Raw genomic sequence first — 26,301 nt, 5'->3', positions numbered from 1 at the left:
AGGATCCCATCCTCCAAACCCATCCCAGGTGCCCCCGCCAGGCCAATAATTGCAAAATTGCTCAATTAAGACTGTGATACCATCCTCCGACTAGCCAGGGAGAGAGGTGAGATCCACCACAACGGAGACAGGATACACTTTTATCCAGACTTCTCCCCGGCAGTCCAGTCTCAGAGGAGATCATTCACTTCCAGGCAAAGACTCAAAGACAACCAAATCACATACTCAATGCTTTTCCCAGCACGTCTCAGAATCCAACAAGGGGGAAAAGTCCATTTTTTCCAGACGCCGGAAGAGGCAAACGCATTCTTAGATCGAGCAGGATGTTCTGGCCTAAAGATCAACCAGGCACGAGCACAAAGAGAAAGAAGCAACAGAAACCCAACATAACTAAACACAAGGACATCGGCACTAAAACCGACGTACAATACACAGATACTTTTCCGAAAACAACACAGGAGTTAAACACTCCGAGGCCGTGCAACTTGGGAAGCCCCTAGTGCCCCTTGCACTCATTTGTTCATTGTTAATGGGTGGGAAAGCAGGGGATGGACCCGCGCTGTTGCGGAAAATTCCCCGACCAAAGGAGCAATCGGGCGAGTTGGGGATGCCCGTGTAAGGAAGGAAGTTGGAGAGCGGGGTGGGGAATGCGGCTCCGGACCGCCGATACCGGCCACCCCCCCAAACCACCACGCAGTATCACATTCCCTCTGCCACACACGCCGGAGACCTCCAGCAATCAGATGTAAGCGCTGCTTGCGGCGCCAGGAGACCCCTCGAGGCAAGATTGACAACATCAGCATAAACCTGCACGATAAAAAGCAATTCAAAGTCACCACATGGAACATTAGAGGGGTCAATCGCCCGTCTAAAACAAGGAAGATCATTCAATACTTGAAAAGGCATGAAGTGGATGTGGCCATGATCCAAGAAAACACCTACTCCCTGGAAATTAACATCAATGGGCCCGAAACTGGGGATGTCATAGATATTTCTCCTCATACTCAGTTTATGCCAGAGGGGTAGCGATCCTGATCAGTCGGAGGATTGGCTTTCGGCTGATAAAATCCGTGAAAGACACAGAAGGCAGAGCTCTCTTGGTGAAAGGGATAGTAGAAGGCAAAGAAATCACCTTGGTCAACTCTTACGGCCTCAATGTAGACTGTGCAAACAACTTTGACTGGGTGCTCACACAGCTGTCAACACAAGGTGCGGAGAAGATCGTCTGGGGAGGCGATCTGAAAACTGCCCTAGACCCAGCAAAAGACAGGTCACGGAACACAATACAGCCGATCTCCAAAGCCAGCCTCCTGGTACTGGAAATATGCAAAACCTACGACATGGTGGATGCGTGGAGGCACAGTAACTGGGAACAGCGTGACTACACGTTTCACTCGGCAGTACACAACACCAGGTCTAGGATAGACTATCTGTCATTTCTGCTAGAGGTCCGTTCCACTGGGGACTCTGCCAAATCCTACCTAAAAATTTCTCTGACCACTCCCCGGTAACGCTCATCTGCAACCCAGCTGCTTACAAGTCTCGCCTGTTGCATTGACGCTTTAAACCAGGATCACTGCAAGACCAAGTATTTGCTTCAGAACTACACGATGAGATCTCTACATTCTTGGAAACCATCATGGGCACGGTGGCTTAGATGAGCACGATCTGGGAAACGCTAAAATGTTTCATTAAAGGTGGTTGTCTGGCTAAGGAGAACGGTATCCTTAAATTGATCCAACAGGAACTAACCTCCAGTGAGGAACGATTAAAACTCCTTGAACTCAAATGCTCCACCACGAATGACTCACGCTCCCAAGCTGCTCTTAAAGAGTAACTGCAAACGTTCAGAGCCACAGCAGAATGTGAATTAAGATTCCTAGGCCGAAACAGACAGGTCCGTCAATACGGCGAAGGCCAAAAACCAGGAGCCCTCCTGGCAAAACTAGTAAATGCCGACCAGAAGCCTACGACGGTCGAAAGAATACGGTCCAGCCAAGGCTCGATCGTGCACACAAATGAAGAAATAGCAGAAGCATTCCAATCCTTTTACCAAGACCTGTGCACCGCAAAATACAACTCTGACACCGACACCCTACACAGGTATCTTGAAGACACGGAACTCTATTGTGTAGAGAGAGAGCTGCGAGAACCTCTCAACTAAATCATTACGCCAGAAGAGATTATTGAAGCCATCAAAACCCTCCCAAACACCAAAGACCCAGGACCCGATGGCCTAACGGGGGAAATTTACAAAGCTTTCGCAAATACCCTAGCGCCCCTCCTTGCCGAGGTGTACGGTGAGGCGTTAGAATCAGGTTCCCTCCGACAATCTACTTGTGAGGCCAATATAATTTTATTACACAGGACCGGCAAACCACCAGAAGAATGTGCATCGTATGGACCCATTTCTCTACTTAACCTCGATAACAATATACAGGCGAAAATTCTTACAAAAAGGATACTACCACTGATGCCTGTTAGGCAGAAACCTGTGCAGTTACCTTAGGGACCACTGCAAAAGATTTAGGACTACAGGTGGTTGGCAGTAAACCCAAATGGTAGCAGTCTGTACCACCCAGATTTACCTGGTAGCTGTGACTGAGCAGTCAGACTTCTCTCAAGATGAGTTAGGCAGTATATAGAGTATACACAATAGGTACAGAGACACAGTAGCACAAGCAAACACTGACCAGAGCCTTGGTGTAAAAGTATATAATTATTTATTTAAAGACACACTTGGAACTTACACTAGCACAAAAAGAGGTAAGTAATTTCAACACACAGTCACTATTTTATATATATACAACCCTAATTACTCATTAGACAAGTCTTAGTGAGAAACACCACTTATTTTCAGACAGAGGTGAGCGCTTAACATAATATGGCACTCTAATTAAAGTTATTAAAAAAAGGGAGCGAAAAAGGCAGAGTTATGAAAGCACACAAATTTCAGTACTTTTCAAAGAACCACAGGGAGGCAGGTTAGGCAAAGTCAACTGGAGAGCAAGGACGTTCAAATGCCAGGCCCACTCTTAGAGAGACCAAGCAAAATGTGTCCAGGATCACACAGTGGGGTTATGCCCAAAGAGTCTTGGTAAATAGTTCACAAAAGATTGAGATCAAGTCAGGAAAAGTTAGTTAACAGGTCCCAGGCTAACCCAGGTTAGAAAGTCGAGGATTTACTGTCACCCCGAACGATCTGTCGCAAGGGAAGCCAGGCGGGACACAGTACCTGAAAATGGGAAGAACGCTCCAGCGGGGGCAGTTGTTCCTGGCAGCGGTTGCAAGTCGGTGTTTAGTCCAGAGGAAGAGGAGGTCTCGACGTGGAGGAAAGCTGGAGGTCGTTGAGCTGCCAGGGAAGAAACCAGCCGCAGAGTTTCCCGGTTACAAGGTACCACCCTTTTCTTTGCGGTAGTGGTAAACCGTGGTATTCCGGTTGCTGGGGTGCTTGGCACGGGCAAGGCGGCCACAAGATGCTCCAGGAAGGCGAAAAGACGGGCAAACTGGTTATCCCCACCAGTCAAAGGAAGAAGACTCTCTGAGCTGGAGATCTCCTCTGTCGTCGGGAAAAGTGGTGAGACGGTTCAGCAGGGCTTCACCGGTGGTGTCGTCGTTGTAGGTCGGCTCAGCTTCTCCCTCCTCAGATTCTTTAGGTCCTGTGGCGACTTCTGAAGTTCCAGTCCCCAAAGCCCTGCTTTTATGCAGAAAACCCCCATTCATTCAGCCTAGCTGTCACTCAAACATGCTAAGTGGTGAGCCGGGCGGCTCACCACTTGGGCCAATCACACAAGAGTGCGACTTGAGTTGCAGAGGCAACTCAGTCCAGGGTGCCTAAACCCCCTCCCACACCCCCTGTGGTACCCAGACAGAGTGGCACCACTTTTGGAGGCTTCTGTGGAGAAGCCCACCAAAAGGTGGAACAAAGGGCTCGACTTGGGTTGGAGTCACAGAAGCGAACACAAACGCCATTTTGGAACCAAGTTTCGGCGAAAAATACTAACCAGTGAATTTATATTAATTTAATAAACCGGCGGTATGTTCGAGGCTATTTTAAAAAGTGGTAGCCTCGAACAATGGGAAAATCCCATAGGGATATATTTGCGGTCGAATATAAAAAGTAGTATCCACTGCCACCAGCCAAAACTCGGTCGGGGGGAACTGGACAGTGCCCCCTCGAACAACAGACCCCGGGGCAATCGAATTTCCCCGACCAGTACGTCCACAATATGATGGTTTGTACTGGTTCTGTTCACAATTTGAGACTAATAAAGCCAATGGTGACTTTACATGCCCTGGGAGACAGTAGTCAGTCCCAGGGTATGGAGTCTATGTTTGGGGGTCGCTACGACACCCATGGGTTACGGCACGGAGGGTGCTGTGTAACCCACATACCAAAAACACATGAAGCCCTATGGGGTAAAGGACCCCATAGCCCATAAAACACATACAAAGTCAAAGGAACACCTCAAAACATGTCTAAGAGTGGGAGAAAAAGAGTCTTGCTCTTAGCAGGAGAAAAAAATAAACCCCAAAAATCCATCAAAGCTGCTGGGGGACTCTCTAGGTTTGGGAAATTAGCCTTTACAGAGAATTCTCCCTAACAATGCCCGGTCTCGTGCTTGTGGACCGTGCCGGCTTTGTGCCAGGACGCAGTACGACATTCGGCATCAGAAGGCTGTTTGGGATTATTGAGGCCCTGGACCCCATGCACCGGGCCGTCGCAGTTCCGCTTGATGCCGAAAAGGCTTTTGACTCGGTAGAGGGGCCCTTCCTATTCGCAGTACTCACCCGGATGGGCCTGGTTGCTCGTTTCATTAAACTCATATCCTTATTATACAACGGCCCCCAAGCTACTATTATAGTGGGATCAGCGAGATGGCCCGCATCAAGCTACTTCGGGGTACCAGGCAAGGGTGCCCGCTATCAGCGTTAATATTCGCATTAATAATGAAACCTCTGCCAACGTCCCTGCGATCCCGCCAACTCCACCGGGGGCTCAACATAGGCCCACATAAGTTAATCATATCCCTATATGCGGACGATGTAGCATTATTCATTCGAGGCCCTGTTGAAAACCTGAACCCAGTGATGAGGGAAGTAGTTAAATTAGGGACAATTTCTGGCTTAAGAATTAACCACACTAAATCAATTGTATTCCCGCTCACCCCTGCCACCAAACCATTCACTGATGACTATCATTTTGCATGGGAGACCTCACGGGTACGCTATCTAGGGATATTGATGTCAATAAACTACCACAAAGTTTTCGGTGACAACTACAAGGCCGCAGTAAAAACACTGCAGGAGAAAGTAAACCGCTGGAAGTCTCTCCCGCTAACCCTGTGGGCAAGAACCTCACTAGTCAAAATGGTAATCCTGCCGTAATTGCTGTACCTTTTCTCCATCATCCCACAAACCTTTCTGAAGAAAATGAAAGGCCTGGTCCTCGAGCTTATATGGGCGGGCAAACTAGCCAGAGTCGCTTACTCAACGCTGACGCTCCCGGTATCGAGCGGGGGATTGGCCCTACCTGACCTAGAGAGATATTTCTGGGCGGCGCAGGCGCAATTCCTTAGCTATTGGTACGCCACACACTTCGTCAGGCCTGTGCAAATAGAGCGCGCCCTAGCGTCCCCCAACTTACTGAGGGCGGTCATCATTAGTCAGCTCCCCGTACCCAACAATACCATGAACGTTGTCCTCAAGACCTATGTGACCTGGAAGAGACTTGCACAAAAATACAAAATCCCGGTGAGGTACTCGCCCCTCCTCCCGATTAAATTCATCGCAGGGATCCCTCTGACCTCAATGGGTAGAAAAGTTGCAGATAAACACTCTAGGTGACCTGTTTAAGGAGGGAGTTTTTATAACACCCCAACAAGCAACGGAGAGAGGGGGCATCACCTCCCTAGACAAGTTTCTCTACTTCAGAACCATATACACCCTAGAGGCTCTCTTCCCCACCTTCCCGCGACAACCCGCAACCTGACCTCTATTGCGTGATGTGATCCAAGCGCAAGGCGAGGGCACACTGGTCTCAACCATCTACAGATCCATCTTAATTGACACAGTACCCGTCAACACGCACGAAAACCAGATGGGAGAACTCCCTTCAGTCAGTAATACCAAAGGAGGAATGGACATTCATATTGCGACAAACACTAAAAATGGCGCTGAATTCACGCCTCAAGCAAATCCACTTTAACTTCTTACACCAGACGTACTTCATCCCTGCCTAAAAGAGTAAACAACCACCAGATTGGCTGGTGAAGTGTGAGAGTTGTGGAGACCTAACAGCTGACTTTGTCCACCTCGCATGGGAGTGCCCCAAGCTGACACCTTTCTGGATCCAGGTCCTTCAGATCACATCAGCAATTATAGGTGAGGAAGCACAAGCCGTACCAACGGTGGCTCTGCTGAGGATGACGAAACAACTCTCACCAGCAGTGAGGAAACTGGCAGGGGTGCTGCTGACCCTAGCCCGCAGGAGATTCGCCATGACCTGGGGTCAGGGCCCGACACCGACGGTAGCAAACTGGCATAAAGACATCCTCTACTGCCAAGATGTAGAGTCGGACTTCATCAAGACGTTACCTCAACACGCTCGCCCCCCTGATATCTGGGGCCCACTCGTGACATTCCTAATCAACGAAGCAGACGAGGACACATCATACTCAACGGGAGAACACAACACCCAAGACAGAGACATGTAACTTGCCCAAACACAAGAACCAGCATATTCACTGACTCTCGCGGAGGAGGAAACAAACTACCACAAACCTCAGCAGACAGGGTGGTGGGAGGGGGCGGTGGTCGGATTGGCGCATGGGTACCACGCCCAAATGGGGGTGTGTCAGTTATGTAACAATTTAAAAATTCTAAAATAAAGTTTTAAAAAAATGTATGAATTTGCAGTTGTTTCTACATTATTGTTACTGTTTTCATCTGATTATTGCTAATTTTGTAAAGGTTTGTAATAAACCAGATACAAAAAAAAATATATGTGTATATATATATATATATTTCAGAGGCTTGTGTAATCTGCTTAGATCACATGCTATGCATAGGCCAACATCTAGTGGAAGCTGCAGAGTATTACAGTTGTTGTTTTCGAAATTCGAAAAGGGACGTTGCCAGGGCGTGCCAGTAATACTATCCCTAAGTGATATCCACTGTACCCATGGTCCTTCACACGTCGAGGTCCCTCAGATTGTTTTTTTCCGCCATTGTAGACAGACGCTATTTCGATGAGTTCTCCTTTTGGCATGACGCCACTGATTTATACAAATTAGAGAAAGTTTTGTCTTCCTATCCTTTACATCTTCAATCACTGGCTATCGATAACATCTGACAGCGGTGAAGAAAACGACCGTCAAAGACTCCCATCAGCGGATCTATCCGGCCTTGGAGAGGTGCTACGGGCTTCGGCCCACACAGTAGAGAGAAAGGGGGAAGGACATCTGAGAATGTATTTACCCTTTTTCATACATTTCTCTCACCTAGCTGCCGTTGCATTTTATTATGGATAGAACCCCTTTCAAGTTCTGCCCTAAGTTCAACAAAAGGTTCCTGTTTGTCGACAAGCACGTGGTGTGCAACCTTTGTCTCCCTTGGGATCACGTCGAAGGGACCTGTCGAGCCTGTAAGCTCTTTAAACCCAAGACGTTAAAGGACTGTTTAACCAAGCACTGGGCCCACCATGCCATGCAGGCCGAGGCCACCATGGACGTGGAGGGGACGTACGGCGACGACAACAACGCTGCATTTTCAGATGGCGAAGGCAATGGGGATACTTTGTTTTCCCAAGCGCAAGCCGCCGACCCCAACAGACAGGCCGGCGGCCTTCTTACTGGGACGGCACCCGGGGGCAGCAGTGCTCACACAACCCCGTACACTAAACACACAACCAAGGGCCAAGACTCAAAACGTTCGTCGAACAAAGGCCCACGTATGACGTCTAGGGAGTGGTCCACAGAATCCCTGTCCTCTGGGCACTCGAGGTCCTGATCGCCTCATGACTGGCCCCATCTATCGACGGATAGCACAGACGTCGTGACTAAACCCATTCCCAAACGTTGCATGTCAGTAGATGAGACTTCGGATCATTCCACAGCTGAAGTTTGACGTTCTTCGTCGAAAACAGCATAGAACCCTACACACGCGGGATTAGCCCATTTGGTTTAAAAACACATCCCAGAGAGCCTACTAAAGGGGAAGGAGTCCAAGAAAAAGTCTTCGAAGACCCCTCATAAAGAAATTTCCCATAGGGAAAGGTCCCCACACAAAGAAAAGGATTCACAAGTACATGATTCCTTGTCTACAGCTCTAAAGAAGAAGGGCCAGCCTTCACCTCAAGTCCCAGTCACTCCTCAGGATTAGGGGCTTCCACTGGACTCCTTTGTCCATTCCTAGCTCTGCCCAATGGACATGTGAGGATATTGATAGGGTCATGAGAAGGATGACCTTCATGGCAAACCTTTTTTTAAAGAACCCAGATTCTTTCCAGAGTTTTCAGACAACCCCACCCTCTACAGCTGCCTCTAGTTCACTGGTGCCTGCATCTGCCACTACTTTGCAGCCCCCCTCAAAGAGGTCTCGTCCTGATACCCTGACTATCCCATTTCAACAGGACCCCCCAGTCATTGACCTGTTTTACCCAGATACTGACACTGAGGACCTCTATGTTACTCAAGGGGGCGCAGATCCTTACTATGGGAATGATGATGAGGAACCGGGCATGTGTAACATGTTCGAGGGGATTGGGTCCTCCGACGTATTCCATATCTATGACAGTAATCACCACAGCTGTGCTGCTTTGGAAAATCTTCGGCGTCCTGCGTCGATGACGTCGATACGCCGCCCTCGAGGACCTCCTCCGACGGCCGACGTCACTGGATGTTATAAGTAGGACGCACGACGCCCGTAGCCTCAGTTCCATTTTTTCCACGAACCTGTTCGCTTCGGAGATCTCGGCGCGCCTCGACTCTTTGGAGTTCCTGCTCTTTCTCAGTTCTTCGAACCTGTTTCGTATTGTAAAGTCTTTCTTCGTGAAGATGTCTACCTCGTCTTCCACACCGCGTCCGGGTTTTAAGAAGTGCGGGCACTGTGGGTCCAAGATGTCGGTTACGGACTCGCACGATGCCTGCCTCTGGTGCCTCGGGGAGGCCCATGACACGGATGACTGTGTCGACTGCCAGTTGGTCACGTCAAAAGCCTTGCGGGAGCGCAAGAAGAAGTTATCGGTAGGTAAGGTGTCCAAGCCACGCAAGTCGAGGTCTGCGGGGCTTTCAACGAACGATTCGAGGGGCGACTCTCCGCATCGTTGTTGGAAGTCCAGTGGGTCTCGGTCCCAGAGTCGGTCCCGCCACTCCTCTGCCTCTTCTAGGCACTCCCAGAAGCGCTGTCATCGGTCGCCTTCCCCGTCCTCTTCCGAGGACTCCACCCATCGGCGGGTCGCTTACCCCACCAAGCATGCGACGCCGGAGAAATGGGCTTCCTTCGGGAAGAAAATGTTGACGATTCTCGAATCGCAGGGCACTGGTCCGTCTGCGCCTGCGAGTGGGGTCGGTCGTGATTGGTCGAGAGACACCGCTCGCTCGCCTTCGGGCTCGGGTGGTCGTCACGATTCACGAGAGAGGTCCCGCTCGGACAAGGGGAATCGTTTTCGGCATGCCCGTTCCAGGTCCCGGTCTTAGACGCGCTCGAGACCGTGTGAACCTGTGGTGTCTTCGAGGAAGACGTCGACACTGGTGGCGCCGAGGTCGTCGACGGACTCTTTCGAGGCCCCGCCTTCAAAGAAGTCGTCGACGCCATCGGGATCCCGGCTGTCAAGGGACACGCTCGGGGCCCCGGCCTCCAGGCCTGTGTCGGCGCCATCGGTGCTGTCGGCGCCGCGTTCAATGTCGACGCTGATTCACTCGACGCCCTCGACGCCTTTCAAGGCTGTTTCGAGAAATGCTCTGGCAAAGGCCAAGCATGGCTTTGTTCCACATTCTGTGCCTTCTTTCCGGCAGCTTGAGTTTATTTCAGAGGTGGATGAGGGCTCTGATGATGGCATGGTTCCGGATACGGTACCAGACGAGATTTTCTTGGGCCATAGCCAAATTGAAGACCTGCGGCAATCCCTGCACGATGCCAGTGGGCTGGACACCTCTCCGGAGGTGGATTTTTGTAGGCATGCGCCTGGCACTCATGCCGACTCCTCGTACCGGCGCCTTATGTCCAGGGTCACCGAGTACTTGGGATGGCCTGCTCCCCCAGGGGATTTTCTTCAGGAGGACCTTACGGATATCCTCGACCAAGGTCCACCAACTGACCCGGTACTGCCGTTCCATATGGCTCTACAGAGGAGGGTGGCGGCGGCTTGGACTGCTCCGGAGAGTCTCCCGGCAGTGGGTAAGTCTTTGCCGCGAAAATACCGCCCAGCCAGTAGCGACCCCTGCTACTTGACCAAGCACCCCACTCCGGAGAGTTTGGTGGTGCAGGCGGCTACGGCCCCGACAAAGCAGGCGTTGTATCCTACCATCCCTCCTGATAGGGACGACAAGCGTTTTGACGGCTGGGCGAAGAAAGTGTTTTCTTCAGGGGGTATGGCGCTTCAGGCGGCCAACTCCGTATGTGCCTTGTCACGTTTCACGCACATTCTGTGGAACTGTGTTTCCTTAGCGGCTGAACATATTCCCGAAGGGGACGAACGGGATGGTTTCCTTGCCATGGTTCAGGATGGCAAGGATGCCATGTGTGAGGCCGTTCAGTCGGGTTTGGACATGGCAGATTGCGTAAGCCAGTCCGTGGCGGCGAGCACCGTGATACACAGGTTTGTGTGGTTGCGGAAGTCGGGGTTTGCTCCTGATGTGCAGGCCGGGCTCCTCAAAATGCCCTTTGATGGGGAACATCTTTTTGGCAGCAAGGCTGACGAGAGCCTTGAGAGGTTGCAGACCTCCAAAGCTGCAGCGAAGTCATTGGGCGCTGCAGTTCTCCAACCTCCGCCTTTTCGTCCTAGGGGACAGCAATGGAGGGGAGGTTCCTTTCGTTATTACTCATCCTTTGGTAAAGCGAGAGGAGCTGCCAGTCAGAGGGGCCACCGTAGGAGTGCCAGAGGTGGAAAACAAGGTACTCGAGGTGCCAAGGCCGCTCGGGCTGTTGCCTCTTTGCCCTCAGGCAACGCCCAGCCGCTTCAGCTCAGTCATGAGGCCATGTCCCATGGTTCGCCGGTTGGGGGAAGGCTGGCGCAGCATCTTGCAGAGTGGCGCGCCATTACTTCATATGTGTGGGTTCTGGAGATCATAACCTACGGCTACTGTCTTCCTTTTCGGCAGAGGCCTCAAGACAATCCACCGGGCGAATCGCTCTTTGAAGAGTACGGATCTGCTCCTTGCGCAGGAAATTCAATCCCTGCTGGAGAAAGGCGCCATAGAACTGGTGCCTGTAGCAGAGAGTAACAAGGGATGGTATTCCCCTTATTTTTTGATTTCCAAGAAAGACGAGGATTGAGACCCATCATGGACTTGCACGGTTTGAACAAACTTCTCAGGAAGGACAAGTTCAAGATGGTTACTCTCTCTCAAGTCCTCCAGGCCCTTCAACTTCAGGACTGGTTGGTGTCTCCCAACCTCAAGGACGCTTATTTTCATGTGCCAATACATCCAAAGCACAAGAAGTACCTGAGGTTTGCGGTTGGTGTCTCGCACTTTCAGTTTCGGGTCCTGCTGTTCGGATTGACCTCCGCCCCGAGGGTCTTCACCAAGTTCATGGAAGTGGTGGAAGCGCATCTCAGGAAAGGGGGGATTCGTGTCTACCCCTACCTGGATGATTGGTTGATCAGGGCGCGCTCACCCGAGCAAGTCCTGGATCATCTGTCCGTCACCTGCCACTCCCTCCTCAAGCTGGGCTTCTCCCTGCAACTTAAAGAAGTCCCATTTGACACCAACTCAGAGGCTCCAGTACATCGGAGCAGTGCTCGACACGTCCCTGGGGCAGTGTTTTCCTCCCCAGGTGAGGGCTCATCACATTCAGCAGATGGTGCACAAGTTTCAGCTTGCCCAGAGTCTCCCAGCTGTCGAGTTCTTGAGATTGCTCGGCCTCATGGCGTCCTGCATTCTTCTGGTGCCAGAGGCCAGGTTGCGGATGAGATCTTGGAAATGGGCACTCAAGCTCCAGTGGTCTCAGTCCTCCGGCAGGATGTCGGATCCTGTTCAGGTGCCGTCCTCGCTCACCCAGGACCTTCTGTGGTGGGCCGTCGAAGACAATCTGATGAAGGAGGCTCCTTTTTGGCTACCCTGGCTGGTGGTGAAGATCGTGACGGACGCATCCCTCACGGGATGGGGAGCTCATGCCAACGAGTTGACAGTCAGTGGTCGTTGGTCTCCGTCGGAGCCCAGACTCCATATCAATCTGTTGGAGCTGAGGGCCGTCAGGCTGGCCCTGAAGGCTTTTCTGCCGACTGTGCGAGGGAAGAATGTCCTGATCCTGACAGAGAACACGGTGGCCATGCACTACCTCAACAGAAAGGGGGGGCAGGGTCACTTCCTCTGTGCAGGGAGGCAATGCAGCTCTGGTTCTGGGCAATCCAGCAGGAAGTTTCGATCTCGGCAGTTCATCTGGCCGGAGACGAAAATGAGACGGCGGACGCTCTGAGCAGGCAGAGCGCGATCTCTCACGAGTGGGAGTTGGCTCAGGAGATTCTCCTGGAGATCTTCGCCATTTGGGGGACCCCTCAAGTGGATCGCTTTGCCTCCAGTGTCAACCGGAAGTGCGAGAGGTTCTGCTCGTGGGAATTTCCTCCAAAAGGAGCCTTAGGAGACGCGTTTGTGGTGGAGTGGTCATTCCCACTGCTGTACGCGTTTCCTCCAGTCCCCGTCATCCCGCAAGTACTGTGGAGGTTACGGAGGTTCGGTTCCCGGATGATCGTCATTGCTCTGGCATGGGCCCGGAGGACGTGGTACCCGGACCTTCTCAACTTGTCCATCTGCCCTCACGTCGTCTTCCCTACCGAGACGATCTGCTCTCACGGGAGGGGGCTCAGGTTCTCCATCCAGAGGTCAGATCCCTCAAGCTTCACTCTTGGCTTCTGAAAGATTGAGGTATAAGGATTGGGACCTCCCTGAAGACGTGATGGAGGTGTTGCTTTTGGCCAGACTGCCGGCAACAAAGTCCCTGTACCGTTGCCGTTGGAGGAAGTTCTGCGACTGGTGCAGGGTTCAGAATGTGGATCCTTTTTCATGTGACATTACTGTCGTTCTGTCTTTTTTGCTTTCTTTGGCCCACAAGGGCCTACAAGTGGGTACCATTAAAGGATACCTGGCGGTGCTGTTTATATTTAAGTGCTCGTCTGAGGAGTGTTCTTATTTTAAAATTCCTTTAATTTGTCAGTTTCTGAAAAGGCTCACTAATGTGTTCCCTCCGTCACCTTTCCTGGTGCCCGGTTGGGATTTGAACCTTGTTCTCAAGTTTTTGATGGGTGCTCCGTTTGAGCCTTTGCATTCATGCCCTTTGAGATTGTTAACTCTTAAAACTGTATTTTTGGTTGCGGTCACCTCCGCTCGCAGAGTGAGTGAGTTACAGGCACTTTCAGTTAAGCCACCCTTCACTGTGTTTCATAAGGACAGGGTTGTCCTTCGAGTTGGTCCTTCCTTTCTTCCGAAGGTGGTGTCGGAATTTCATTTAAGCCAGAAGGTTGTTCTTCCGACGTTTTATCCTCCTCCACATCCTGGTAAGGAAGAGGAGAGGCTCCATAGGCTTGATCCTAGGAGAGCGTTAAGCTTTTATATTTCACGCATGTCCCGGTTCAGAGTGGACGATCAACTCTTCATTGGTTACGCTGGAAAGCGTTTGGGACAAGCTGTGACGAAACAGACTTTGTCTCGCTGGATTATTTTGGCTATCTCTGAGTGTTACCGCTTGGCGAGTAAGGTCCCACCGGTCGGCTTACGGGCCCATTCTACCAGGGGTATGGCTGCCTCTACTGCCCTACAGAGGGGTGTTCCTATTCGTAACATCTGTGATGCAGCCACCCGGGCTTCGGTACATACTTTTGTACGTCACTACTCCCTCAATTCCATCCGTGGGCAGGATTTGGCCTTTGGCAAGGCGGTCCTTTACTCCACAATTTGATTGGGCATTCTAAATTTCTGTTTCCTAAATTCTTTTCCCACCTCCTTGCATTGGTACTGCTTTGGGAGTCTGTCATAGATATGGAATATGTCGGAGGACCCAATCCCCTCGAAGAACAAGTTACGCTCTTACCTGTAACGTTCTTTCGATGGGATGGTCCGACAACGTATTCCATATCGCTCCCTCCCTACCTTCCTTGCTACAGAATTTCTTATGCGATTGCAGCTTACGTTTCCGCAAGACTTTGTGTGTCAGGCTGGCAGAAGACTGGTGCCACACGTTCTGGTGCCAAGCCTCATAAGGTTACCAAAAGGGGTAGCGTCCATCCCGCGGCCATTGGAGGTCCTCCTCGTCTACAGGGGAGAATCCCCAGATTTGCAGGTAAAACATTCAAAGAACTATCAATCTTCTCTTTCAATTGGGCTTCTCAATAAACGAAAAAAAATCGAGCCTAGTGTCAAGCACAACCAAACAGTAACTAGGAGCTGTAATAAACTCAAAAGAGGGGTTGGTCTACCCATCAGAGGAAAGAGTCCAAAATATGTTACTGCAAATACCCCATTATCAGGCCTGCCGCCAGATAAGCATATTCAAAGCTATGCTTGTGCTAGGCATGATGGCATCTTGCATTTAACGGTACTATATGCGTGCCTGCGCATGCAACCCATGCAGGAGTGGTTGGAGAACAGTGGTCTCAGACAAGCTGTCAGTGGGACGATCTAGTGGTCGTTTCGGCAACACTAGTACAAAACCTTCGCTGGTGGACAAGAGAAAACCTGTTGAAGGGAAAACCCTTCCACGATCCAGAGGTACAGGCGATTGTCACGACAGACGCCTCACTCGCCGAGTGGGGGGCTCATCACCATCATCACACAGCACAAGGTCTGTGGACTCATGCTACGGCGCAGAACCACATCAGTCTGTTGGAACTACTGGCGGTGTTCAAGGCCCTTCAGGCATTCGAGACACACCTTATAAACCCGCCCGTGCAAGTCCTCACCGACACCACTACAGCAGTGTTTTACATCAACAAACGGGGGGCACACGTTCTCCAAATCTGTCCAAGCTAGCGCAACAAATTTGAAAATGGGCACTCAAACGGAAAATATTCCTATCATCATAACACGTTCCAGGGGAACTCAACTCTAGCAGATTCATTGAGCAGAGATCCCCTACCAGAGGAACACGAGTGGCAACTAGACACAAGGGTAGACCACATCTTCTCTCAATGGGGTTTCCCCACAATAGACTTGTTCGCTACAAGCGAAAACAGACAATGCCCAGACTTTGTTCCAGGTTCCCCCAGCCATGCTTCAAGGGGATTGCCCTATGGATGAACTGGTCACGCTTACGCTTTTCCCCCGACTCCTCTCATGAAAGAAGTGGTGAACAAGATCCACAGGGATCAAATGATGCTCATCCTAGTTGCTTCTATGTGGGCAAGACAACCATTTTATCCACATCTGCACAAACTGGCGATGTGCGATCCCATCAAACTCCCATGCCAGACCAACGTACTCACCGAACACGGGGGATTAACAGTGCACCCACAACCTCACTCGATGAACTTGGCAGCGTGGCTCCTGAAGTCATAGAGTTCAGACGTCTTAACCTACCAAAAAGGTGCATGGATATCCTCAAGGAGGCACGAAAGCCTGTTAGGGAGAATTCTCTGTTTAGGCTGAATTTCCTAACCTAGTGAGTCCCCCAGCAGCTTTGCTGGATTTCTGGAGTTTGTTTTTTTCTCCTCCCAAGAGTGAGACTCTTTTTCTCCCACTCTTGGACATGATTTATGGTGTTCCTTTTGACTGCTAATGTGTTTTATGGGCTATGGGGTCCTTTACTCCATAGGGTCTCATGTGTTTTTTCTATGTGTGTTACACAGCACCCTCCGTGCAGTAACACAGGGGTGTCATAGTGACACCCCACCATAGACTACATACCCTGGGACTGACTACTGTCTCCCAGGGCATGTAAAGTCACCATTGGCTTTACTAGTCCCAAATTATTAACAGAAACCAGTACAAACCATCATATTGTGGACCTGCTGGTCGGGGCAATTCAATTGCCCCGGGGTCTGTTAGTCGAGGGGGAACATCTCCGTCCCCCCCTGATCGAGTTTTGGCTGGTGGCAGTGGATACTACTTTTTATATTCGACCGCAAATATATCTCTGTGGGATTTTCCCATTGTTCGAGGGTACCAATTTTAATTATTTAATTCTCATAGCTTCGAAGATACCGCCGGTTTATTTATTGAATATTAATTCACTGGTTGGTATTTTTTGCCAGAACTCGATTCTAAAATAGCGTTTGTGTTCTCTTCTGTGACTCCAACCCAAGTCGAGCCCTTTGTTCCACTTTTTGGCGGGCTTCTCCACAGAAGCCTCCAGAAGTGGTGCCACTCTTTCTGGGTACCACAGGGGGTGTGTGGGAGGGGGTTTAGGCACCCTGGACTGAGTTACCTTGGTAACTCAAGTCGCACTCTTGTGTGATTGACCCAAGTGGTAAGCCGGCCGGCTCACCACTTAGCATGTTTGATTGACAGCTAGGCTGAGTGAATGGGGGTGTGCTGCATAAAAGCAGGGCTTTGGGGACTGGAACTTCAGAAGTCGCCACAGGGCCTGAGAATCCGACGAGGGAGAAGCTGAACCGACTCACCACTTCTCGACGACAGAGAAGATCTCCCGGCTGGAGAGGCTTCTTCCCCTGACTGGTGGGCACAACCAGTTTACCTTCTCTTCACACCCCAGGACGGCTTGTGGTCGATTTCCCGTGCCAAGCACCCCGGCAAACGGATAGCCACTTACCACTGGACCGCGGATAAAAGGACCGCTCCTTTTACCTGAGAACTCCGCGGCTGGTTTCTTCCCTGGCGGTGCAACAGACTCCTGTCTTCCTCCCCGTCGAGATCCTCTCTTCCCCCGAACGACGCACCGACTTGCATCCGCTGCCAGGAACAACTGCCCCCGCTGGAGTATTCTCACCACTTTAAGGTACTGTGTCCGCCAGGCCTCCCTTTCTAAAGATTTCTACAAGGTAATAATAACCCCTTAACCTTCTGGACTGGGCTGGCCGCCTTGACATTCTAACTGGTCCCTTTCTTTGGTCCAACTCCTTTTTGAACCGTTACAAGACTTTTGTGCACTGCAACCGTGTGACCATGGACACATTTCGTTTTGATCCTCTTAAAGTGGATCCGGCCTACTGACTCTAAACGGTTTATAGTCAAAAAGTCGAATCCAATAATGTCGAAAGTCAAAAAGTCGAAAACAAAAAGTCGAAAACAAAAAGTCGAAAACAAAAATGTCGATTTTTTTTTTTTGGTTGCTTTTTTTTCGAAATGGGGGGGTCCCACCCCCCCAACCCCCCTTTTTTTATTTATTTTTTTTGTTTTACCCCTTTTTTTTTTACCCCCGGAGCACAAAAAAAATATATAAATAAAAAAAATAAAAATTCGACATTTTTGTTTTCAACTTTTTGGATTCGACATTTTTGTAATTCGACATTATTGGTTCGACATTATGACTGGACACCACTCTAAACCCACGGTGTTACTTTGCCTTCCTCTCTTGTTGTGTTCGTGAAAAAGTGTTGGGATCTGTTTCAATTTATTCTCTGCTTTTCTCTCCCTTTTAAAAAGAATTATTAGAGTGCCATCTATGTTAAGCGCTCACCGCTGTCTGAAAATAAGTGGGGCTTTACTTAAGACTTGTCTAATATTCTTCTAAGGGAGTGTATATCTTTTAGTGACCATGTTTTTGAATTGCTTACTATTAGTGCCTGTGTGTTTTTCTAGATGTGGTTTTAAATAAATAATTATATCTCTTTTACACCAAGCCCTGGTCAATGTTTACTTGTTCTACTGTGTTCTTTTGACCTATTGTGAATACTCTGTATACTGCCTAACTCTTCTTGAGGGAAGTCTGACTGCTCAGCCACAGCTTCTGTGTGGTACAGACTGCTACCAAGTGGGTTTACTGCCAAACACCTGTAGTCTTAAATCTTTTGCAGTGGTCCGAGAGGGATCTGCACAGGTTTCTGCCTAACAAAGCCAAACACTAGTCACTGTTATTTTGACAAGTGGAGGAGATTTGTCATTTGGTGCAAAGTTAAACAAATAAACCCCATAGAATGTACTCAATCCCACATTCTTAACTATATGCTCCACTTGCTAGACGCAGGGTTAGTATTCAACTCCTTAAAGGTTCACCTGGCGGCTTTGTCAGCTTACACAACCTCCCACAGTAAGGTTTTGTGGTGGAAAGTGCCGGTCATCAAAGCATTCATGGAGAGAGTAAAGAGAATCTACCCTCCAAACTCAAATCCACCGCCAGGATGGGATCTCAATGTAGTACTCGCTAAGCTCATGGGTACCCCCTTTCGAGCCTATGCACAAGTCAAGTCTTAAACACCTGACCTACAAGCCTGCCTTCTTAGTGGCTATTACTTCCATAAGAAGAGTTGGTGAATTGCAAGCTTTGTCAGTGCAGGATCCTTTCTTTGTCATAACCAAGGACAAGCTGGTTTACCGTACTCATCCTAGGTTCTCGCCTAAATTCATCTCAAAATTTCACGTGAACCAGTCCATTGAGCTTCTGGCCTTCTTCCAGAACCCCGAAAGCTCAGCTGAGGTAAAACTCCAAACAGTACATGTAAGGAGTGTGGTCCTTTATTGTGTAAACAAGACTAGACTGCTAAGGAAAACAGACCATCTGTTTGTTTCCGTAGCTCCAAGCTGAGAAGGGGACCACATTCCAAGAATGCCATCTCCAGATGGATAATCAGATGCATACAACTGTGCTATTCCCTGTCAGACAAAACACTGCCTTTCCCGCCAAGAGCTCACCCCACAAGGAGCACAGGAGCTACTCTGGCTTTTATTGCAAATGTCCCCTTAGACAGCATTTGCAAAGCAGCTTCATGTAGCTCGGTACACACTTTCACTCAGCACTACTGTATTGACATACATTCCAAGACAGATACACAGGTGGGACAAGCGGTTCGAAGACATCTGTTCTCTCATGAACCTTCTCACAACCCACCACCTTCTCCTAACACTGCTTGCTATGCACAGCATGTGATCTAAGCAGATTCCACAAGCCTCAGAAGGGATACATTACTCACTATAATTGTATTTCTGATGTTGAATCTGATTAGATTCACATGCGGCCACCCTTCCTCCCCATAGAGAGAAGGCGCATGGATGCTTATGAGCTTGTCTGAAACATATCTGCTTGGATACACCTGTACCCATGCTACACTTCATGCTACCTCATGTCAGAAACAAAATAATCTGAGGGATCTCGATGCGTGAAGGACCATGGGTACAGTAGACGTCACACTAGAGATAGTATTACTGGCACGTCCTGTCGATGTCCCTTTTCGAATTTCAAAAACAACAACTGTAATACTCTGCAGCTTCCACTAGATGTCGGCCTATACATAGCACATGAATCTAAGCAGATACAAGCACCAGAAATACGATTACAGTGAGGAATGTATCCCATATATATTACAGGGCCTGCAGTAGCAGCCCTGTAGTTATGGTTAAGTTGCTCAACCCATAGGAAGAGCACTTTTTGAGCGGCTTATAACTTCGCCCCCCTCGACAAATCCACACAAAACTTTGCAAAATAAGTATATGGTCCGTCTGATTGATTCTGCAAAGTATGGTGAGGGTTCGTTAAGGGGGGGCAAACTTCTAGGGGGGTCCCAAAGTGTAAGGGGGGGTCCCATAGACGCAATGGAAAGATACATTTGCTCATGCCTACAGCCCAAACCGCTGGGCGGATGTTCACCAAATTTGTGCCAGGAGAGGCGGCTTGGTCCCAAAGGCATGCTTTTGCAGATTTTGTGTAAATCGGTCAGTAGTTTTTTTTAATTGACGAAAAGCAGGTAAAAAAAAAAGTGATATCTGGGTTTGGTCCGCAGACTCACTTCCCTGTTTGGTCCGTGGACAGGCCTCCGATTGGTCCAGATGACGGTGTGATGTCCGCGGACATCCGGCGTGCCCGCTGATTGAATGGTGAAAAGCGTGAGGTGCTTCAGATTTTTTGGAAAAGCCAGCCATGTTGGATTCCCGGACAGCGGCCGATGTCCGCGAAAACATATTAAAAAGCACAACATTGCACTTGGCAAACAAATGAAACAATCTGTGGAGAGGTGAGGGGTGATGAGGATGGGATGGGATATGGCCTGGGGCAGTCCTGTGATGTTTGCACACATCTGAGATGTTCGGGGACATCTATGCCTATTTTTGCATTGCAGGCAGTTTTTGGATGGTTTATAACTTTGGCGCCACTCATTGAAAATGCATCTAATCTTGGAATTTCATAGAAGACCTAATTCTGATGGTTTTGCAAAGTGTGGTGCTGTTTTGTCAAAAGGAAACAAAATTAAGGGGGGGGGGCAACATATTGTAAAGGCTTATACATGTGTTGGCATTTGACAAATATGCACAAAAGGTTGCAGAAAGATTTTAGATCTAGCTATGAATGTTTTTGCAATGTTTGGTGGGATTTTGTCAAGAGGGGGCAAAATTAGAGGGGGGATCTCAACATTTTTAGATGGCTTATAACTTTGTTGCCGTTTCACAAATGTGGACACATGTTTTCAGAAAGATTGTAGACCCAACCTTGAATGTTTGTGGATTTTGTCAAGTGGGGGCTAAGTTATATGACTATTGTCTGTACTAAGATTTTGACACTTTTGAAAAAATAAAACATGACCGGATTTGCAGTAAACACTTGTAAAAGAGAATTGGCAAGCACCTGAAAGAATGGTTTTGCAAATGCATCTCTGTTTTATTTTTTGAAAAGTGTCATAATGTAGGTACAAACAATAGTGGTACACCTGTGGCCAACGGCAGTGGCCAGATCGTCCATGACCACAAGGGACCTGCAATGGGGAATAAGTGGGCATGGCTGCCAGGGACTGGCTATGTGGTAAAGTTTTTCGAAATTTGGATAGTTTTGAAAGGGAAAAGCAAATGTGCTTGTGTGTATAGATTGAAGTTCTGGATGAGATTGAGGGAAATATGCACAAGGATGGTCAGGAAGAACTGGAAAGCATGGTTTTGCAAATGTGTGCTGTTTTTTCTTTTAAGTGGTGTCTGGTCAATGGGCCTGGCCGTGAGCAAGGGGAAAGGTGTACTGTAATTTGCTTATTGGGGCATGCAACATGGCTAAAGCGGTAGGTTTGAATGGGAACAAATATTCTGCTTGCAGTTACATCCTGAAGTAGTGGACTAGATTACAACAAACTTGCGCGATGAGCATTAGCAAGACCTGAAAGCATGTTTTTCACCCTTGTGGTTTATTTTTCGAAACAAATGTAAGAATTTAAGTAGAAAAAGTAGTGATATACATTTGGTGTCTGGGTAACGCAAATGTGTACTCCGATCTGCTCATTGGGGAATGCAGCATGGCCAAAGCCATGAGCACTGGCCATTGGGTACGTTATTAGGGTATAGTGGACACTGAGCTAGGATGCCGGGTAGGTGCAGTGAATAATATGGGTGGTTGGGTTCAGCTGGGTACATGGTGAAGCCTTGTGCCTTATGCCTTAGGCAGTGGTCGAAGTGGGCGGGAGCAGTTGGGGGCGGTGCTCCTCTACTACTTTTAATTATGTTTTGCTGTTGCTTTACTTTTATTTTAATAATAAACGGTTCTGGAATGGTTTAATTTTTAAATAAAAGTGTAGGAAGAAGTTGAAATGTGCACTTTCAGTGCAATGCACTCAGGCCTCCAGATAAGGTCCGTACGAGGCCTTTTTACGCATGTAAATCTTGGAAATAGGACAGCTTTATTATTTTCTTGTGTACATTTAAACACAAGTTTAGAGCAGAGGACAGTGCAAAGGTCAGGTTACTTGATACAAACGGAACACTTCTTTTGATTCCTATCTACATGGATGCAATTGCAAGCCATGCCATGGATAAAAGCCTCTGAAACAGAATGTATTTCTCTGAGAAACTGCACCCTGTGGTTAAAGGAATGGTTCATTTCCATTCAGCTTCTGCTGTGTTACTGCTCATGGAGCAAACAGCACTGTGCATATTTATTTTCCTAGCATTTTAGGATTGTATAATTAATAAGATGGAAAACTAAGTTGCAATGAGAATTAACATTTTGTAACAGATTATGCTTCTTTTCCAGTGAAAGCAAACCAGTATTTCACCATTGTATTATTCAGAGTTCCTGTGCTGTGTGCATAATCATGGAGAAGCAGATCATTTGCACACTCTAATTATAAAAAGTGTGTAAAGTGATGACTATGCACGGTCTAGTTTACATCCATTGAACCTTGCAGTCAATGGGGTACATTACTGTAAATGGTCAGTGGCAGCAGAGTCTTTCAGTGATTGTCATTACACCAATCACAGGTATTCTAGCCTCTCAAATCTTCAAGGCTACGATTAAAACATCCAAAACCTGACTCTCCAGGAAGTGCAAGCACTGTTCAAAAACAAACAAATGAAAGTTACATTTGTTATTAAAATAGAAACTCAGCAAAACCTGTCCCTGTGATAATCCAGATAGGTATTTAACTTCATGTAGCGCTTCATACATGGTTCGTCCAATATCTAGGCACTGTGATTATTATGCCTTAGTCGATACTCATTTAACTGACCTCTGAAGGATGTTAGCCAAGATAGCTCAGCCGGTTGAGCACTCGTTGCTGCGATCTGTAGGTTGCAGGTAAAAATCTCGGCAAGGCCAACTCAGCCTTTCATCCTTTTCAGGTCAATAAATGAGTACCGACTTTGGTTTGATGATAATTGTGACAAATATGTGCTATGTACAGCGCTTAGCCAAAAGCTCTATATAAATAACCATTTGACCATGAGATAAGATATAGAATTTAGCATGGAGTCCTTGCCTCCCTGCCCTGTTGTATCATAACATTGGAATACCATTAGGTAGTAAAAGCTCAAGCAAATGAGAACTTTCATTAAACATCAAAAGACAATTCTGCTAGTGAACCTCAAAACACACAATGCAATTCATGTTTGCTTTACTATGTAATTGGCTAGGTTTTTGGTGTTTTCAACATTTAAATATATACAGTAGAGATCAAATGGCCAGACCTCAGATAAATAATAAAAGGTGTATTCTGTCATAATGCAGACAGCTGCTGCATAGTGATTTCCATACGGTTTTTGCACACGTCGGCTAGAGGTCACATATTTTACTCTCTTGGAAAGGAGAAAAGTCATTTTTACTCTCTTAAAATCACATTTACTCTCAAAGTTAAAAAAATAGGGAGTAAAATACTCCCACCTCAAAATCTTATCTGGAGCACTGAATGCACTGAACATTCCCTGAAACAGCAGGCACATGTGTTTGTGGGTTTGTATTGTGCTTGGGAGGGGACGTGGCGATGTGGTTTGTGGGGAGCAGGGGCAGGCCAGTAGGGACCATAGTTCCACTACTTCTTTTCGTACACTTCGACCACTGGCCTTAGGCAATTGAAAAATGATTTCCATCCCCAGCATGCTCTGCTGATAACGACAGACATGAGTATGTGTTGCAAAAAATATGTCTCTTAAAGGAGGTTTATAGTTCTTTCATATATATATATGAAAAGAGGAATTATTAATAACTTATACATAGTGATGTAACACCATGAAACATTTTCACTTATAAAAACCTATACATTTACAGAAAAAAACTTTGCTAAAGGGATTTTATGGTTAAGATGCATCCTACCCTTGGGACACCTGTGCTCCAGTAGTTACCAATGTCGTCTCACCTTGGCATTTGCTTCCTGGGTTCTCATGAGCACTTGTCCATCCATACTGCCTCTTCTATGTATGCACTTCTCTCACTGCACAATGCATATGTGCATTTATAGGAGCATTGTGTGCAATTTTATTGTATAAGTAGGTGAAATGTAGATGCAAAAGATTTGTAAAAGATTGTTAAGCGTCAGTTGGTCGGTGGAAGCTTAATATGGTAATGTGGTCAGAGGGTTATATGTACAGTTTTTGGAAGTGATTGGTGGATGGATGTGTGACTGTTTGAAAGCAGGCATTGAGGGAGTGTTAACAAATATAAAATTGAAAAGGGTAGAAGGGCTGCCTTGTGCGATGGTGTGCATCTGCCATCTGGGTGTTTTAATGGTCCATGGTGTGGAAAAGGGACTGTGGAGACCGTGAATAGTTATAAAGATCCATCGATTATGGTCCTTATTGTATGCTAGAGAAAACTATTTGGGACAGAATATTGTTTGTCATTATATATTTTTCTATAATATAGAGTTGTACATGGCACTCTAGGAAGGGGAGACAGTCTATTATGTGGCTAGGAACGCTACTTACCTTTTTTCGCCAGCGTCAGTTGCCGCCGCCGCATTCGCTCCTTCTCTTTGGGACCCGAGGCCGCCATGGAAAGGGAGCAGGGGCTCCATGGTGACCATCTTGGAAAAGGATTTTGCTTCCTGCAGTAGGACGCTGCACGTGTACCACTGTAAAGAGGAAAATCATATTTATTTTTAGCACCCCGGGTTACCGCTTTGGCAACCCGGGTGCTAAAGGCCTTCATCCCTCGTTGCAGGGGTTGGAACGGGGGATAACAGACCGGAGTCCTTGTTATCTGCCCTTGCTTCACTTGGGCCGATGACTTGGGCTGCTGGGCCGTTATCCCCACGTTATAGCCCCTGGAATGGGGGATAAACGCCACATTATTCCCATTAGCATAACACAAAATGCTAATGGAAATGTTGGAAAATCTATCTGCTTTACTGAGAAATGTAAAGTAGATGGAGTTTATACAATTTTTTTTGTTCTATTTTTTAACTGTGAAAGGTGGTTCCTAAAGGAACCTTTTTTTGTTTTAAAAAAAAAAAATATTTCAGGAGAGGGCAGAATAGATGTCAGGTGTGTGTGATGGTCAGTAATTGCTTGACCTCGCCTGACCATTTTATTGGGACACGTCAGGTGTTAGTCTGTTTTCCCTCATAGCGGGCTGTTTAGTCTGTTTTGCCTCATAGCGGGCTGACTGTGAGAAAGTGTTTGTGTTGTAAAGGGATAGGTGGGGTAGAGTTCCTAAATATCCTCCCTGGTAGGATTGTGTAAAGGTGTTATAAGAAAGGGGATACTGCGTCTCACCATCCGGTATCCCACTTCCACTTCCCGAAGACCCCTGACCCAGGGGATCCTCCTGCACTGGTCCACCGTCAGGAACTGGATCCAAAAGCGATGGCAGTGTCCTGGCCACCTAGATGACAGATCCCTGGGGACTAGTGGGTGAGAAACCTTCTCACAACAGCCACAAATCATTTAAATTTTTTTTGGTGAGTTTCTACCGTGCGGACGAGGACTGACTACAATATTTTGTCAAACTAAAATTACAGATAAGTAACTAATTGTTTGTAAAGGTCTTTGACTCTATGGTTGAAAGTGTATTATCATCACTTTATGTCTGATAGTTTCTGTTCAAACTCATCTGTATCATGGCAATTTTAATGCTGTTACAAAGTGTTATACAATACCATTGTGATTTGCTTACTACAACTTTAATATTTATGCAGGAACAACCCATTACAGTTTCTGTTGAAGTGGAGCCCAACTTTGTCGCTGTAGGTCCATTTCATTTGGCAGTGGGAATGAATAATCGTGCTTGGTTTTATGCACTGACAGAAAATAGTGAGTACAACAACTATTATACAATTAAGAGCAGAGGTGTCCCTTTTGTTACTCCTTCTATTTTAATAATGATTGATAGAATGTATTTCATTGTGCAACAGCCTGAAATAACAAATAATGCGATTGGTTACTATTAGATCCCAGCCAAACTCCCATGCTACACAGGTGCAGGTAATACTGTTTCAGAAAGGGAGGGCTGCTATTACCAGGCTCCCCTTTCATATATCCCAATGCCAAAAGCATAGTGCATTTATGTGCCTCTGTTGTGTCACTCTCCGGACATCTACAGCAACTGCTCTACAGTGGCAGCAGGTGGGTCCAAAGGTTATATGTGGATTCCTGGAATGCACATGTAAACGTTCCTTTGAACTCTCAACAGGTAGAAGTGGCTAAGGTCAAACAGGCAGAGGTGGCTTTTTATTCTTCTGCACTTCTGATTCAAACCTAAGGCTAGTCAGGCTGTTGACACATTAAACTGCCATTTCTGGTCATGACATGATGGCTACTAGGGTCACACAATTACACTGCTAGAGCAATT

At 47.7% G+C, this 26,301-nt stretch overlaps 1 protein-coding gene across 1 annotated transcript in view; it reads left to right on the top strand.

Moving 5' to 3' along the window:
- WDR19 (WD repeat domain 19) overlaps window positions 1–26,301 on the top strand; it is a 2,828,275-nt gene that overhangs the window by 877,838 nt on the left and 1,924,136 nt on the right. Inside the window, exon 12 of the mRNA XM_069631788.1 lies at window positions 25,649–25,763. Coding sequence (XP_069487889.1) covers window positions 25,649–25,763 — 115 coding nt within the window. The remainder of the gene's footprint in view (window positions 1–25,648; window positions 25,764–26,301) is intronic.

Source organism: Ambystoma mexicanum, chromosome 6q (assembly GCF_040938575.1).
Source record: "Ambystoma mexicanum isolate Mex_15411 chromosome 6q, UKY_AmexF1_1, whole genome shotgun sequence".
In the NCBI taxonomy this organism is placed as follows: domain Eukaryota; kingdom Metazoa; phylum Chordata; class Amphibia; order Caudata; family Ambystomatidae; genus Ambystoma; species Ambystoma mexicanum.
This window is presented reverse-complemented; position numbering and strand designations above follow the sequence as displayed.